Genomic DNA, 17,641 nt, shown 5'->3' with positions numbered 1-17,641 from the left:
TGGCTCATACAAAGCAGAATAAGTTAAAATATCACTTGCAGCATTATGTGTGATGGTAAAATTAAGGGAAAAGTGTCCAGACACTGGATTATAGATATAGCAAGACGTTAGGACAATAAGATTTTCCACCAGGTTTGGATAGACTGCAGTAAAAAATGTCTAAAATTTGAATACAGCTGAATGTTCTGAAGGAGTTTCGTTAACCTGTATGTCATTTGTTTTTAAGGGCCAACCAGGAGATCCAGGTCCTAAAGGTGTTCCAGGACCACTGGGACACAGAGGATTATCGGTACGGAGGCGAGTTTATAAAACTGCGTTTAAGCTGTTTATATACAGTTCAGTTTGAGACGCTGTCTGTCTTTTTCAGGGTCATGATGGCAGAGATGGATTTGGACCTGCAGGACGTAAAGGTGCAAAGGTAGAGCTGAATGTAACACCTAAAATAAGTAGAGGAAACTTAGACTGAAGGCTGGCTTCCATCCAGTCCTGCTATGAAAATGTTAGGAGATAAACAGCTGGAGAACGATGAAAAAGCTCCAGTAGAAGATTCAGTGATGTTTAATTCAACAACTTTTGTACCTCAGCTGCAAATAACAAGTTTTTCGATATTTTCTATTTCCTAAAAAGTTTTCTTACACAGACTTCAAACAGGTGGAAAATCCTAGAGAGCCACAGTTCAATTACAGCTTTTTACTTCTTCTCTACAGGGAGATCCTGGTTTTCCTGGTTTCCCTGGTCTTGGGGTGAGTCCCTCCATTTTTCAACAACTCGGTCTTAATGCTGTCCAACCTCACACCAAAGACATGAAAAGCATGTTGGAGTTCAAACTGTTCAGACATGGCTTTTATGTTTCCTTGTTTTCAGGGCGAGGATGGTCTGCAGGGACCTAAAGGATATCCAGGACGCAAAGGGAACCCTGGTCGAAATGTAAGTGCTGATTTAACTCCGATATGTTTATGTGAAAAAACGGTTTTTGCTTCATCAGCGTTTTTACATGTGATCAATGCAGGGGAATTCAGGCTGGCCGGGAGAATCAGGAGTGACTGGAGATCCAGGAAGTCCAGGACACAAAGTGAGTTTAAGTCCTTAAAAACACAAACCCCTGTTACTCTCAGCACGTCAGGAGCTGACTCTCCAAAACACCTTATGTATGACATATACAATATTTTATCATGAAATACTTTATCACAAATATGAAAAAGCACTTATTTTTGTTTAACTTTCATACCTGATTAAGCAGGTAAGACAAGTTGTACCACAAAAAACTAAAATATTGGTAGATGGTCTAATTTCAGTATAACAGAGTTCTGGAGTTTGAAAATTCTAGATGTTTTGTTTTGTATTATTTTGACATGCAGCTACATATGGTTCAGGAAATATCACTGGTTGACTTCTGCATTATCAATGTTTTTGTTCATTTGTCCTCAAAGATGTGACTTTTTATAACAATTTCTTTCACTCACCCATGGTCAGAGATTATTAAACCACTGGTCCGGCATTGCAGGTTCTGAATTACTGACATCATGAGAAACAACAGTGAAAATTGCTGAATGAGATAAAAGAAATTAATGAGGTACCCTCATTCAAACAGCCTCAAACTGCAGTGAGCGGAAAAAAAACAAACTGACTCTGATCAGCGGGCAATTTTTTTTTTTTAAATAATAAAATCTTGGAAAGTATTTTGATATATGAAGCTAAATTTTCACAAATCTCTTTTTTAAAAATCCATATTTAATAATGCAAAAAGCTCAGGCAGGCAAATCAGAGATCGTCATGATGATGATTTGAGATGGAATGACTCTGAAGGAGAAGACATACGGGTGTTTTGATCAATCATTTTGATTGTAAGGAAAACCTTAACTTAAAGTGTTTTCTGACTCAGGTTTGGATCTTAGAAGGTTTTGAGCCACAGAATTAAAAGGTGAGCATACAAGTTTCCTAACATCTCTGTTTTTCCTCCTTGCAGGGGCCCAGAGGTCTTCCTGGAGGCAGACAAAAGACTGTAAGTTCACCTTCAATTCAACAAGCCTGCTGACGTTAAATGTGTTTATACTAAATATAACATCTGTTGCCTCAGGAGTGTGACATGATCAACTTCATCAGAGACAACTGTGGTGAGTGTCGATACACAAGACACAAAAAAGTCTCATTTAAGTGTTTAAATGTGACTTTTAAGGACTCATTTTATTTTGAAGATGCAAAACTGCGCCACGGAATCACTAACCTCTGTTCTGTAAATGTTGCTTTGTCCTCCACAGCTTGTTCCCAGGGTATGTATGTCTCCATTCTGTCAGATTCAGCAGATATGGTGAGTGCAGTGCAACACTCCTGCTACTCCAAATCAGTGAAGTCAAGAGGAAAGCATTTAAACCTTTGAACCTTTTCAGTAGAACTTCTTGGGTGTAATTTTTCACATCTGTAGCTCTTGTTGATTCTGGACGGAGGCTGTCAGTTGCATAACGCTTTTATTTTTTTTTTTTTTTAAATCAGTTTTAAACAGAAACTAGTGGTGGGAAATTTTTTTTTCATGTACAGTATGTTGTGCAGAGGCCTGTGCACTCTACGGGTTCAGTTCCAGAGACAGCTAAGCAGAGTGTCCAAACTCAGTGAGTGCTTGGACCTCCGATCAATCAGCACCAACAGTGTTCAGTGGCTGCACTGATCAGGGATCGGATCAACATGAATAACAGAGCTGCTCTCCTCTGTTGCTTTTATTCTACACGGGACTCTGTGGATGCACTTTCCTCTCTGTACTCAAGAGCATTTTTTTATTTGTACCGCAGTTTGTTGATTTCAGATGATGTTGCTACTTCACTCAAAACACTTTCAAGTTAAATCTTCCCCGCTCGCAGTTTTGACCTTTTTGACACTTTTGTACATTAATACCCAGATGTTTGACTCTTGTGTGGTATTTTGTAGGTTTTTGACACATTTGAATGTTAATACCCAGACTTTTCACACGTTTGTGCATTAATATCCAGTTTCTCGGCACATTTTTGTGTGAATATTAACATTTTTGACATATATGTGTATTAATTAGTTTAGTGATGCTTTTGTGCATTATTATGTAAGTTTTTGACACTTTTGTGTACTGATATCTAGATGTCTGACACTTTTGCATGTTATTTTGTAGGTTTTTTTTTTGTTTTTTTTTTTTACACATTTCTGCATTAATATGTCAGTTTTTGACACTTTGTGCACTGGTATCCAGATGTTTGACACTTTAGTGCACTGGTACCCAGATGTTTGACACTTTCGAGTGTTATTTTGTAGGTTTTTGAGGCATTCATGCATTAGAATTCAGTTTATTGACACTTTTGTGCCTTAATATCCAACTTCTTGATACTTTTGTGCATTTTCATGTCAATTTTTTGACACTTTTGTGCATTAATATTAAGATTTTTTACACTGTTGCGCATTAATATTCAGGTTTTTGAGCCACTTATGACACAAACTTTTGACACAAAAGTGTCAATAACTTGGATATTAAAACTGTCAGATTTTTAAACAGTTTGGCTTTTACCTCCACCTTACCTCCTCCAGGTCAGTCACTGTGTCCGGCCTATCCCACTGAGCTGGTGTTCGGTCTGGACATGTCAGATGATGTGACGCCGGCCGCCTTCGAGAGGCAGCGCTCGGCTCTTCTCACCCTGCTGAAGAACATGAACATCGCTGAGAGCAACTGTCCGAACGGCGCTCGCGTGGCCGTGGTGGGATACAGCGACTACACCAAGTACCTGATCCGCTTCCAGGACTACCGCCGTAAGACTCAGCTGGAAGACGCCGTGAGGAACATTGCCCTGGAGAGGACCACGAGCCGGCGCCACCTGGGGGCCGCCATGCAGTTTGTAGGTCAGCACATTTTCAAACGGGTCCGTTCAGGCCTGATGATGAGGAGGGTGGCCATCTTCTTCTCCAACGATGAATCAGAGGACACCAATGAGATTGTCACAGCTGTAATGGCGTACCGAGGTCTTAACATCGTCCCGGCAATCATCGCTCTCAGGAATGCCGCTAATATTAGACAAGCGATGGAGGTAAATGTCCCTTTACAGCTCTGATCACAGTCACTGTCTGATGCCGAATCCATCCTGCTGTCAGGGCTGAAAAATAGACCTGTTGCTGCTAAAGGTTATTAACAGGAGCTGCTGTTTGCTCTCAGGTTGACGACACTGGAAACTCCATCTACACGGTGCTGAGGAGGCAGCAGGACCAAGCTGCTGACCTGAGGAAGATCAAGAACTGTGCAATCTGTTACGGTAAAAAATGAGTTTCCTGCTTCATTTACATTATTATAAGTCACTGGAAATATTAGCAAAAGTACAATGTGTTCAATCTGCAAGATGATGCTTTTTTCAGATGATTCAAATACAGTAAAACTGTGTAGTATTACAGTCCCACATTGCAATAAAACAAACTTCCATTTGTAAACATACTAATTTTTTAAGTGGATAATATTTATTAATTTTTGTGATTTATTGTAGTTATTATCTGAAATTTACCGAAAGAAGATAAACATTTTTTTTTACATGTTTAAATACTTTGAAAATAGTGTAATTGTACATTTAAATGTTGTAAAAGAATGAATTACTGTGTATCATGAAATTTTTTGAAACTTTTTTTTATGGGTTAATATTTACTACAGATATCTATAAAAAAAAAAAATAAAAAAAAAGGTTTTTATAATTGACTTAATTTATGCTCGTGCTTTTATGCCAAACATTTGAAGCAGACAGGCAGGTTTAGTCAGAACTTTAAATCATAAATCTTAACCAGTTAGAGATTATTGGCTGTTTTGTGATGTTGTTTGTTCAGACCCGTGCAGACGTCTAGAGGAGTGCCTCTTCATCCAGGAGCCGGTGCGTCCTCAGGAGGTTGACGTGGACTTGGTCATGGTGGCCGACAGCTCCAGGGAGATACAGGCTGACCAGTACGCCGGCGTCCAGCAGCTTCTGGGTTCTGTGGTGGAGCAGCTGGCTGTGAGCCCTCAGCCCCGCCGGGCCGGCAACAAGGCCCGAGTGGCCGTGGTCCAGCAGGGAGGTGCCCGGTCCGCCAAGGTGGAGTTCAACCTGGAGACCTTCCAGACCCAGGAGCTGATGAGGATGCACCTGACCCAGAAGATGCGGCAGCAGGGCGGCTCCTCTGCGCTGGGACGGACACTGGACTACATCCTGAAGGAGGGCCTGCTGAAGGCCGGCCAGCCGTCCAGGAGGAGGGCTTTGCTAGCTGTGGTGGGAACCTCGACGGCCTGGGAGGACCAGGCCAGGCTGCACTACGTCTCCCAGAAGGCCAAGTGCGAGGGGGTGGCGCTGTTCGTGGTGACGGTCGGCGATCACTACAACCGGACGCAGGTGGAGGAGCTGGCTAGTCTGCCCCTACAGCAGCACCTGATCCACGTCAGCAGGCTGAAGGCCGGCGAGCAGGGCTACGCCCAGCGCTTCTTCAGAGTCTTCCTGTCCACCCTCAGCAGTAAGAAGTCACTCTGCTCTGAGTTCACTTCACATTTCTTCTTATTTAGAATTGGTTTTACTGTCAAGCAGATTTTTTACATATGAGAAAAATAAAAAGCAAGTGCTGCAAGTCATTTGACAGAAAACTTAACAAGACAAAACAGAAATATCAAAAAGTAATAGAAATAATTGTTTGTAACCAGCCACAAACACGTATGTTTCTGTGTTTATTTAGAGGGGATTAACTCGTATCCTCCACCTTCACTGCAGCCAACCTGCAGGCAGCTGACAGGCCAGGACGACTCTCTGCTCTTCTATTACGGGTACAAAGATTCACACACAAACAAAGCACCAACTTACCCACATTTCTTTTTCAGTAAAAGGCTGCCAGAGCTGAGCACAAACTGCAGGTCTGTAAATGTGACGTACTGACTGAACCGGCTGTCAGAGGAAGATAAAGGCAGTGATGAAGACGCTGCAAGAATTTCAGCCTTAGATAAGAGCAGAAATTATAAATGTGGTGATTTACAGGCCAAACAGCATCCAAAGCTTGGGGTTTAAGGTGGACTGTATTTCTTTCAAAATGTCTAGATGACATTTAACTTGTGTTTGAACCTGCTTTTCAGTGTAAGGCATATCTTGGTGCATAACGTTAGAAAAGTTAGAATTTATTTTAGGCAGATGCACCCTCCACGAGCAACTTCTGCGTGTCTCATATTTATTCACTGTGGCCTCATTTTTCACTGCAATATAAAGTCCTGCACCTCCATAGAAACAAGCACAACCATGACGAGAAGGAGAGAGAACTCAGAAACAGTATGAAACTGTTAGACTAACAGAACTCAGATAAAAGAAAATTTTACTTGATTATTTATTCAACAAAAATGTCAAACAAAAAAAAAAATGGAATCAACATGTCCAACATTTTATCCAGATTTATTACCAACGCTGGAAAAAAATCTCCTCGTACTATAAATATTTAACTATTTATATTAGCTATTAAATTATTAACTATTATTCTATTTACAGCCTCTACAAAATTTTTCACTCTACTCTGCACATCAGCTCTAGAAAGATGTTTCACCATGCTGAATGTGTCTTTCAACTACTTGCTCCTCTGTTCACCATTTTTGAGCCATGCTGCATTTATTTTATTGATCCAGTAGGTTTTCTTTGCCTCTCAGTCTCTCTTGTCGTCTCCCCTCTACTCTGTGGAAACACTGCCTGTAGTTTACCTGAAAATTCTCAAAATGTTTCATTGTTGTTTACAGTTGAGTCAGTCATGGAGAGTTTTTTACAGAATCTGTGTATTTTATTTTAATTTTAAAAAATAAATAAATTAGAGAATTTTTGAACAAGGCATCTAAAATAAAGTGAACTGTGAAGTATCGTAAATTTAACCTCTGAATTGGCTAGTTGTCTGGACAGAAGCACACATCACAAATGAGTAGGTCAGGTCAAAATGCTGACAACCTCATAATTCTTTCAGGTTATACAGTTTTTAAACTTGCGTTTGGGCAAAACCAAAATTTGTGGCTAAAAGAGGCTTAAAAGCTGCAGATGTGGTGACCACCCTCTGGTTCAAATCTTCGAGCTAAACGTCATTAGCCAGCATGAAATATTCAGAGCAGCTTTAAAACACTAAGATTCGCGGGTGGGAACACACAGGCTCTGCTGAATTGTGTTGTTCAGAAACACACTGTGATGACTTGGTGTGTGTCTGCTGCTGTGTGTTCAGTCAGGGCTCTGCAGAGCTGGAGGAGGAGATCAACGATGACGCTCAGGTCGGAATGTCGTTCCCGACGGTTCAGCTGGACGCCATCAACTCTGTGAGAAGAGTAGACAGACAGAGTCCACAGGCAGCAGCTGGATTTACTGGTAACACAAACACACAAACCCCCATTTATACACAGAAACACATAAGCACAGATTTTTACACAAAAATGCACACTGATAGGCCTTCAGAGCTGCCATCAGTTTATGTCTCAGGCCAGAAGGATGGAGCTTGTGTCAAGACAGGAGAAATAGTCAACACTTGAAACTGTCCTGATGAAGAAAATATTAGCATTCAGTTGTCAGTATATGATAACAATCTAGGAGGATTCATCAGTCAGCATCAGTCATTATATGGTAGTCTACATTCTTCTTATTACATGTGCAGATCTAAATCCAAATGTGTGTTAAGATAAGATCAAATAAAATGAAACAAGTTTATTACTTTACAACTTTACAACTTTATTAATCCTGAAGGAAATTCTTGTGCCTAATGTTCCTCAGAAAAATATAAATGACCTGAGAACAAATGCAGTTCCTGGCAGAAAGACAGAAAGATAAAAGTATAATACATAGGCACGAATTAGAATAAAACTAAGTTGACTAAAATAAGACGTAATAGTGGCTGTAATACTGAAGTAGTAGAGTCATACTGTGATATAATGTTTCACATTAAAATTAAAACCGTACACTTGTTAAAGGAATATTGCACATTAAACTGGAAAATTGCAAATCAAATTGAAATAACGTACATGAAAATCAAGATTTTGCACTCAACGTTGACTATTACAAATAAAAAAATCAAATCTTGCACTTAAAATTGAAATATTGCTCATAAAACTGCACATGAAATTGAAATACCATACATGAAACAAAGATTTTGCATGTGAAATTGGAAAATTGTAAATATTACACATGAAACTGAAAGATCACACGTGAAAGTAGAAGACTGTAGATGATAATGAAATGTTGCACTTGAAATTGAACCCAACATGTAGTTTGGTTCTGCATGTGGTTTTATTTGCATTTCCAGTTAGAAAAACCAGAGACTGATTGATTTAGATGATCAGAAGTGGACTGATGGACTCTTGTTTAACTAAAGTTGTGAATTGATTGTAATTATCTTCATCTACGCTTTTAAACTCCTGCTGTGGTTGTCTGGTGTTTTGATCACTGACAGGTTTAGTTTTACAGTTATTTCCGCTCCTAAACTCAGTTGGTGAAGTTGTAAACAGCTTTTATGAAACCTGTGAACCGCAGCTCAATGTCAGAGTTCCCAGAATCAGATGTGCTGTTGATTAAACAGTTTCACAAAGCTTCTGTTTGACTGCCTTCTCTGACAGATGTGAAAATCATGCCGATGACACCACTGGACAGCGCTGTCTCTAAAGGTAAACACCGGACCGATTCATGCTGTCAGCACAAAGTGAACTGATCTGTTTGAAGTAACTATAAACTTACAAACACAAACAATGACAGAGACTCAGATTGACTCAAAACAGCTTCAAGGAGACACAAAGTGACAACAAACATATTATGAATGCCACCAAAAGATGCAAACCAATGAAAAAGACTTTAAAGTAAACACAAACCAATAAAACACGACTGCAAACAACCTCAAAATTACCAGACACACAACAGCCACAAACACACTCAGACTGACCACATATAACGAACCACAGACTTTTTTAAAAACACTTTTTTATTTAAAATGTTTTAAAGAACATTTTCAGAACAGGGAAACCATATTTATATCATCAACAAAACTAATAACAAAAAAAAAGAAAGTATTTAAGGTAAAATTAGAGGAAAAAAACAGAAAATACATAAAATAATAATAATAATAATAGAATTGAATTGCAAGTCTGTGCATCACAATGACAAACTAACCACAGACTTGAAACTAGAGTGAAGTGAAAAATGACAAGAAGATGGTACAAACCAACTAAAAAGCTGCAAAATTAATACAAATAATCACAAACTGACCAAAAACAGAAAGAAATGGAAGATACAAAATGAACATAGATAGACATGCAATGTCCAGAAGGGGACAGAGGAAACGAATACACAGCATTTTTACTGAAGAATATGTATAAAACCAACACAAATGAACACAGATGACCAAAAAGAGCAAAATGAATAGAAATAGACACAAAATTTGCACAAAGACAGAAAACCACAGACACACAACCGCCAGAGAGACTCAGAGTGACTACAACTAACTACAAAGACCAAAACTGACTAGAAGGTGATATTTTTGAGATTATTGTGGCTTCCTCCCACACAGTCCAAAAACATGTTGAGGTTAACTGGTGATTCTAAATTGTCCATAGGTGTGAATGTGAGTGTGCTTGGTTGTCTGTCTCTAAGTGTAGCCCTGTGATAGACTGGTGACCTGTCCAGGGTGTCCCCTGCCTTCACCCTGAGTCAGCTGGGATAGACTCCAGCCCCCCGCGACCCTAATGAGGATTAAGCAGTGTATAGATAATGGATGGATATAAACCCCAAAGCACTCCTGTGTTTGTGGTCCTACCAGTGAGTCCACATCACGGTTCTGGCATGTCAAAATAGCAAAAATGACAAAAATGAGACATCATTTAAGAAAAGTGAGGCACAAAAAAAGAAAGGCAAAACTATCCCAAACAGACACAAAGTGAGACAAACAAGACACAAAACAACACAAATAAGGCCCAGAATAGAATAGAATAGAATAGAATAGAATAGAATAGAATAGAATAGAATATCCTTCATTCGGGGAATTTTGCAACATCACAGCAGGAAAGTGACAGTAAGAAAAGCAAGCAAACACAACTGTAAATTCAAGAGGCAAGGTACATGCACTATATATACAACATAAATAAGACATGACACAACACAAACAAGCGACACAAATGAGACAGAAAACAAAAGCAACATAAGACTAATTGATATGAACTGACACAAATGAGACACAGTGGCACAAACACAACAGAAAACAACAAAAACAGCACAAACAAGACTGGTAACAACAAAAACAAGACACAAACAAAACAATGAATGACACAATGGTTAGCGCCGGCTTCTCACAGCTAGAAGGTCCTGGGTTTGCATCCTGGACTGGGCTCATTCTGTGAGGAGCTGGTGTGGTTCCCTCCATGTGCTCGGACTTCCTCCCACAGTCCAAAGACATGGATTCAAGGTTCTTTATTGTCATACCAGCACGCGTTTCCACATGAGATGGTGCAAAATGAATACTCGAGTCTCGGTTGTGAGCAGAAAGAAAGAAAGAAAGAAAGAAAAAAATACAGAAAAAATGAGGGAAAGTACATGTGCTGAGGTTAGTTGAGATTCCAAATCGTCTCTAGGTGTGAATGTGAGTGTGCTTGATTGTCTCCGTTTTGGCCCTTTGTATAAAAGATCAGTTTTTGTCGATGAGTTTTGTTTGCTGTCCTCCTCTCAAAGTCTCTGCTGAGAGATGATTTTTGTCTCTGAGATCACAAATGTTTACGTCCTTTTGGGCTTTATGTGGGACCGAAATGAAAATGTGAATGATCTGGAGCAGCAGTCCTGAGATTCTGTACTAAAAGTCGATGATGTGTCTCCTTGTCGTCTCCGTCAGACATCTGTCTGCTCAAAGGGGACGCCGGCAGCTGCCAGGATTACACCCTGATGTGGTTCTACGACAGCAAGCGTGGCGTTTGCTCTCGCTTCTGGTACGGCGGCTGCGGCGGCAACAAGAACCGCTTCATGACGCAGAAGGAGTGCGAGAAACTGTGTGTGAGGAAGAGCTGATGAAGAGGAGGAGGAAATCTGAACCAGGAACCTTTAACAACACGTTCTTGTTCAAGGAGGAACACCAAACCTTCATCCGCTCTGCAACGGTTAAACTGCCAACCTCAGCACACGAGGGAACTGTGGGAGCTCCTCATCACCAGGAGCTACTTTCTGCATGTTCTGTTTCTGATCTGTGAGGAACTCTCTCTGGAGCTTCCAGTCGGACTGAATCCACCTGTTACCGACTGAACACCTCCTCCAGGACCTTTTCACGAGTTTAGGTGCTATTTTCTTCAACAGAAACTGGAAACACTGACATGCAGGTGTCACTCACTGCTACAAATATTCTCTCATACTTTGTACTAGTGTCTAATTAAAAGGTGTATTCCAGATACAACATATTGTCTGTCAGTGTCACACATCTCTTATTTTCACCTGTGTGTCCTCAAACCGGTGATGTTCTCTGTAGGCCAAAAACTCAAAAACATTTTCCTCTCTACAAGGTGAACGGCTGCCAAGTTTTGGAAATGTATTGTGTCCTGAAGAAAATTAGAGACTTTGGATTTAGGATTTTGACCACAAATAGACACAAATAATGTAAAAAAAAAAAATAGACACAAATAATGTAAAAAAAAATAAATAAATAAAAAAAGAGAGAAAAATTAAATACAAATAGACAAAAAAAAAAAACAATCAAAAATTGACCAGAAAGCAACTCAAACCAATAAACAAATAGATGCAAAATGAAAGACAAATAGACAAAAAAACCAAAAAGTAGAATTTCTTTTCTAATGACACAAAATGAACACAAGTACACGTAATCAACATAAACAAAATGACCAAAAATAGACACACAATGAACGCAAAAAGAAACAAGCATGAAAATAATACAAAAAAAACAAACAGAAAATGAACACAAGTACACACAATTTGCAAGAAAGGCACAAAATGTACACGAAATAGATACAAAATGGCAAAAAGAGACACAAATAAACATTTACAAAATGAATGCAAATGGTCACAATATTACAAAATAGATGCAAAGTGAGAAAAATAGAAAATCACTGCAAATAGCACCTTTTAAAAGAAACTGAGGACACTTTTTTTGTACCTAGAGAACAGAAAACAATGGTGGCAGTGTGCAGCGCCTCGGTGAACAGCTGGTTTAAAAAAAAAGAAAGAAAGAAAAAAAGAAAGAAAGAAACGTAAGTTTTACTGCACAGCAGCCAATAAACCAAACTGCAGCGCTGTCATTCTGCCACCAGGTGGAGCCAAAACATCTTGAACCAGGGGACAGTCTGCCACAGTGAGCTACACATGTGTGCAGCTGGTTCAAAATCTGAATACACTGATTCATGAAGGCCTCAGTTACAGAACAGCCCAGTAAGAAAACAAACCAAAAATAGTACACTTGATAAAGTACTTATGCAGCACCATTTCTTCTCTCAACTTTAAATTATTGTTTGTTGTTGTTTTTCATCCTGCAGCTTTACATATTAAAGCATGATTATTTGGTTAGTTTAAAAAAAAAAAATCTGTTCAGGAGTCACTTCATTCAAAAAAAAAAATAAATAAATAAAAGACACCTGATCTCATAATTACGAGATCGTGTGTCTATTTTTTTTTTTACCCAGTAAATGGAATGCGCTTCCATAACTCCATGTATTGATCCTAAGATTAACTTCTAATTAATGTGTTTGGAGCCTTGCAGACTTAGTTCTGCACACCTGATCTCTTTCTTAATTTACATGACAGGTGCAGGTTTTTTGTCCTTTGGATTTGTTATGTTGCCCTAAAACTGTTTAAATGGATTTTACTTGCAGCCACATACAGCTGCAAATGCTGCTGATGGTAAATATCTCGGCAGAAAGCACAAGCTCCAAATTTTATTCTGGTATTTTAATCGTAGCAACTGGACCTGCTTGACTTCGTTGAAGACGTTTCACCTCTCACCCAAGAGGCTTCTTCAGCTCTGACTGACCAGTTGGGAGTTCCAGATACTGATATCCTAAAGGAGCCATTAACACCTGAGTTTCGGTTTCAATTGGGTGTTGTTGCTCCTCCCCTCGTTATGTGAGTCGTTAGTGCTCCCCCTGACACAATAGGGTTCGTTAGGGTCTTTTGTGGTTAGGTGTGAATGCGGTTTTATCTTCCTGGGGAGAGATCTTAGGACTGAGTTGTAAACAGGTGAGAGGTGATGCCTCAGACCTCCACTTCTGCTGAGGGATGGTCTTTCCAGTTTGACATAGATGGCTTCTTTCACTCCTCTCTCAAACCATCTGTCCTCCCTGCAGGCCAAAATCTGTACGTTGTTGTCTTCCAGTGAGTGTCCTTTGTCCTTGGGGTGCAGGTGGACTGCTGAGTCCTGTCCTGAGGAGGTGGCTCTTCTGTGCTGAACCATGTGCTTGTGGAGCGGTTGTTTAGTCTCCCCGATGTACAGGTCTGGGCATTCCTCGCTGCACTGGACTGCATACACCACGTTGCTTTATTTGTGTCTTGGTGTCTTGTCCTTAGGGTGAACCAGCTTCTTTCTCAGGGTGTTCGTGGGCTTGAAATGAACAGGAATGCTGTGTTTGCTGAAAATCCTCCTGAGTTTTAGAGAAACTCCTGCGACACAGGGGACTAACATACCGACAGCCTTGGATTCCGACTCCGACATAACACTATATGTTACAAATAAGGATAGCGGCGTATCATCTGACTGAACAATCCGACAGATTAGCTACGTCCAGACTGCAGGACTTAATGCTCAATTCAGATTTTTTTTTTTTTTTGAGAAATCCGACTTTTTGCGAGTTCGTTCACATTTCCAATTAACTGCGACTTGGCTGTGTGAAATTCATACGACCCAATAGTATCCCGCATGCGCAGAAGCGGACACAACGACGTCACACGCAGCGAGCGTGCTCAGTGTTTACGGAAGTAAACACGGATGGTGGCGGCGGGGGGGTGTCAAAAAATACTGGTTGATGTGTGTAGTTTCGCTGGTGAGAAGATAGAAATTAAAAAGTCAGTGTATTTTAAATGGAGATTGGTGCGGTGGGAGTGAAGTTTAGTTGATGGAGTTTAATGTTAAGTTAGTTTGGAGTTTAAGCCTAATTGATGGTATTAGCTACGTTAACTCGTGTAACTGACGCTACGGGCTGTTTATGTTAATACAGGTTATATTATTGATCAACGTTGATCAATAAATAAATTTGCCACGCATAGTTGCACGCTGTTTATGTTAATACACGTTATATTATTGATCAATATAACGTGTATTAACATAAACAGCGTGCAACTATGCGTGACAAATTTATGCTACAGGCTAACAGGCACTGTATGTTAATTACGAACAATATTCATGTACAGTAGCTACCTTGTGTGGCAGACTTCTGCTGCATGCTAACAGGCAGTTAATGTTATTTACGAACTTTTATGATGTTTAGCTGCTGTAGCTAGTGCAGCTAACGTATGCTACAAGCAATCATTGTGTATGTTACTACACACTATAGCACTAAATGATTTGTAATGTTATGGTATTAAGATTATATAAAAAATTAGTCCCCAGTTTGTCTGTTATTTGTTTGTTTTTTTCCATTTGTGTTAAAGGTGGCTGGTTTATGACCTAATGTGGCGAAAGTACTCATTTAAACTATAGGCCAGTGCTAGCCTCCTACATTAGCCTGTCATGCTAGCTAGCGTCCCAGTGGTTAGTTTGCCCGTTTGGTTTATATTTAGTAAAAATTCACCAACACACAAATGTAGAAGCAAATGTCTGCCCTTAAAAGAAAATAAATGAGATTTGNTTGCCACGCATAGTTGCACGCTGTTTATGTTAATACACGTTATATTATTGATCAATATAACGTGTATTAACATAAACAGCGTGCAACTATGCGTGGCAAATTTATGCTACAGGCTAACAGGCACTGTATGTTAATTACGAACAATATTCATGTACAGTAGCTACCTTGTGTGGCAGACTTCTGCTGCGTGCTAACAGGCAGTTTATGTTATTTACGAACTTTTATGATATTTAGCTGCTGTAGCTAGTGCAGCTAACGTATGCTACAAGCAATCTTTGTGTATATTACTACACATTATAGCACTAAATGATTTGTAATGTTATGATATGAAGATTATATAAGAAATTAGTCCCCAGTTTGTCTGTTTTTTTTTCATTTGTATTTAAGGTGGCTGGTTTATGACTTAATGTGGCTAAAGTACTCATTTAAACTATAAGCCAGTGCTAGCCTGCTACATTAGCCTGCCATGCTAGCTAGCGTCCTAGTGGTTAGTTTGCCCGTTTGATTTATATTTAGTGAAAATTCACCAACACACAAATGTAGAAGCAAATGTCTGCCCTTAAAAGAAAATAAATGAGATTTGAGGGGGGGAAAGATAAGATGAGTTAATAGCAAGTCAAAAGTTTTGACTTACCAAGTCAAAATTGTCAGATAAATCAAAGAAACTGACACTTTAATTTATAAATATTACCATTTCCTTCATAATTTTGCATTTTATTTAGCACTTTACAGCTTTTAGGATGTGAATTTGCATTGTATCTCAATTTTTTATTTTCAGCTCATGATTTTGACCGCATTAAATATACATGTGTCTTTTATCTCCTAATTTTGACATTTTAGTCCCCCGTCATGAGTTTGATTATTTTCGAACACAACTAACTTCCTTACATGTGTATTTGTCTGACATCTGAACTGGACTACTTTTTGACAGGTGTCTGTTGTTGGTGGAATTTTGTTGTACGTAATGCATGGCAGTGGAACTTGCGTTAAGCGTGTTGATTATTTGGATCATTTAATGTATGACTTAGCATCTGAAAAATATCCATATCAATATTGTGGTTGACTTTAAATATTGTGAATTTGTTTGTTCTGCAAGTCGATTTGAAGTGATTTAATTTCCAAAGGTGTGCAGATACCCTCTCAACAGAGACCATGCAGCTGCTGAACTTTGATCCTCTCTTCATGGTGCTGTTGTACAAGATGATGGTCCCACTCATTCCCTCACTGGATGCCTTCAGTCTTTTCTGGCTGATATACCAACTCCTGGGACACAGAAAAGTAAAGAGCTGGTGCTTACCTTTTTTATTTTTGATCCAAATTATTGAAATTGTAAAACAAAACAATGATTCTGGATGTATGTGTCACTTTTTTTGTTTCATTGTTTTACAGATTCTGTCATGAGTTTGTATTGAAAACAGTCTTTTAAGGGTTAAAAGATGTCGCATGACCTCCAGTCCCGCCTTGACCAACTTCTCCAACATTGCAGATCTGGAGCTGAGCACACCAACGGCATCATGAGGCTCTCAAGGGGCAGGTATGTCACTCGCTCTGTTAAGTTCTTTCCCTTGTTGAGATTTCATCATTGTTAAGGTCTCACAGTAGTCTGGCCAGTAGTTGTTAAGCTGGCTTGATCTTTAAGTGTTGAACAGGCAGACAAGCTGTCGTCCAGCAGAGTGACCACTGTGAACACCGCAGTCCTAATAATCAGCTGAGAGCTGCCAGAACACACAGTTAAGTGCTTTAACTTCATTAAATGTGCAGCTTACTGCCTGAATCCAGGTCAGGCTGTCTGAGGGTGTGATCCTCCAGAGCATCATAAAGTGAAAATAACAGTTTGATTTAAATTGTTCACAGTTTACACGGTTGTTTTAGTTTAAATAAACAGCACCAATAGTTTTCCAATGCTTTAGTTACTTTGACAGAAAGTAACTATCACCTGTGTTTGTTTTCATCACAGTATTTATACTAGACAAACCTAGAATGTACGCATAGATAGATAGAGGTGATGTTGCTTGATCAGTATGTTCCTTTTAGAAAGCATAAGATTTGTCTTAAAGGACAGACTTCTACAATATAATATGAGTTAGCAGCCTCTCATATCTCCCTTGCATTAAAAGTCCCCAAGTTTTAACCTATCCTTACACCGGTTCAGTATACATGGAGTAAAATGACGGATGAAACTGGACCTAAACTGCCTTGTCTGAGGTTTGTGTCCTTTTTTAAAATAGTTTATGTCTTTATGTTGTTTTGCATATCTCAATGTACACGTATATAATTCATTCACATAAATGAAAATTAGCATTGACAGGACAGAGTGCCACTAAATATCGGTCTTGTCTAACTTAACATCGAGCAGCAGCTACTGGTGACTGTGAGGCATTTTTGGCAGCACTGACTTTTTAAATTTTTTTATTTTGTTTTCTTTTTAATGGTCATTTTAACTTTTTGTTTCATCCTCTATTTTTTTTCTCTACATTTTTATTTTTTTCCACTTTATTTTCCTTTTCTTAGAATAATGATTTTGGGACTTTTATTCGTAGTTTTTTGTATCAATTTTGACTTGACTGTATGACTTTTACTTTTTTTTTTTAAACAAACAAAAAAAGCAATTTTTAGTTTCTACCTCAAATGTTTGAGGAAAAAAAAACACAAAAAAAAAAAGACGAACGTTTAAAAAAAAATTATTCAGAAATTAAAATTAAAATGTACTTAAACTTACTGGATTTCTTTTTTACTTTCTTTCTTTTTTTTCTTCTTCCTTGAACTTTGGGATTTTTTTTCTTAAATTTGTCGGTATTCTCTGCCAAGGCGAGAGTCAAGATGTGGCTATCTCTTCAGTTTGTCAGAGAAGCTCACCTGGTTTAAGATAAGTGT

At 39.0% G+C, this 17,641-nt stretch overlaps 2 protein-coding genes across 4 annotated transcripts in view; both read left to right on the top strand.

Annotated features, from left to right (window-relative positions):
- Positions 1 to 208: 208 nt before the first annotated feature.
- LOC103369290 (collagen alpha-4(VI) chain-like) lies at positions 209 to 11,382 on the top strand. Its single transcript, XM_008297972.1, has 15 exons — positions 209 to 289; positions 368 to 418; positions 708 to 743; positions 865 to 927; positions 1,010 to 1,072; positions 1,967 to 2,002; positions 2,078 to 2,114; positions 2,259 to 2,270; positions 3,544 to 4,037; positions 4,163 to 4,259; positions 4,816 to 5,469; positions 5,686 to 5,773; positions 7,189 to 7,328; positions 8,567 to 8,614; positions 10,822 to 11,382. Exons 1-15 carry the CDS (start codon positions 209 to 211, stop codon positions 10,992 to 10,994), a joined length of 2,073 nt encoding a protein of 690 aa, XP_008296194.1. The 3' UTR covers positions 10,995 to 11,382.
- Positions 11,383 to 16,150: 4,768 nt separating this feature from the next.
- col6a4a (collagen, type VI, alpha 4a) overlaps positions 16,151 to 17,641 on the top strand; it is a 93,568-nt gene continuing 92,077 nt past the window's right edge. For all 3 annotated transcript variants that reach the window (XM_008297971.1, XM_008297970.1, XM_008297969.1), the window contains exon 1: positions 16,151 to 16,161. The gene's annotated coding sequence lies outside the window, so the exon portion shown is untranslated. The remainder of the gene's footprint in view (positions 16,162 to 17,641) is intronic.

Source organism: Stegastes partitus, unplaced genomic scaffold (genome assembly GCF_000690725.1).
Source record: "Stegastes partitus isolate 25-593 unplaced genomic scaffold, Stegastes_partitus-1.0.2 Scaffold1265, whole genome shotgun sequence".
NCBI classification, from domain to species: Eukaryota; Metazoa; Chordata; class Actinopteri; family Pomacentridae; genus Stegastes; species Stegastes partitus.
Note: the sequence above shows the minus strand (reverse complement) of the source record. Positions and strands in the feature narration are given on the sequence as shown.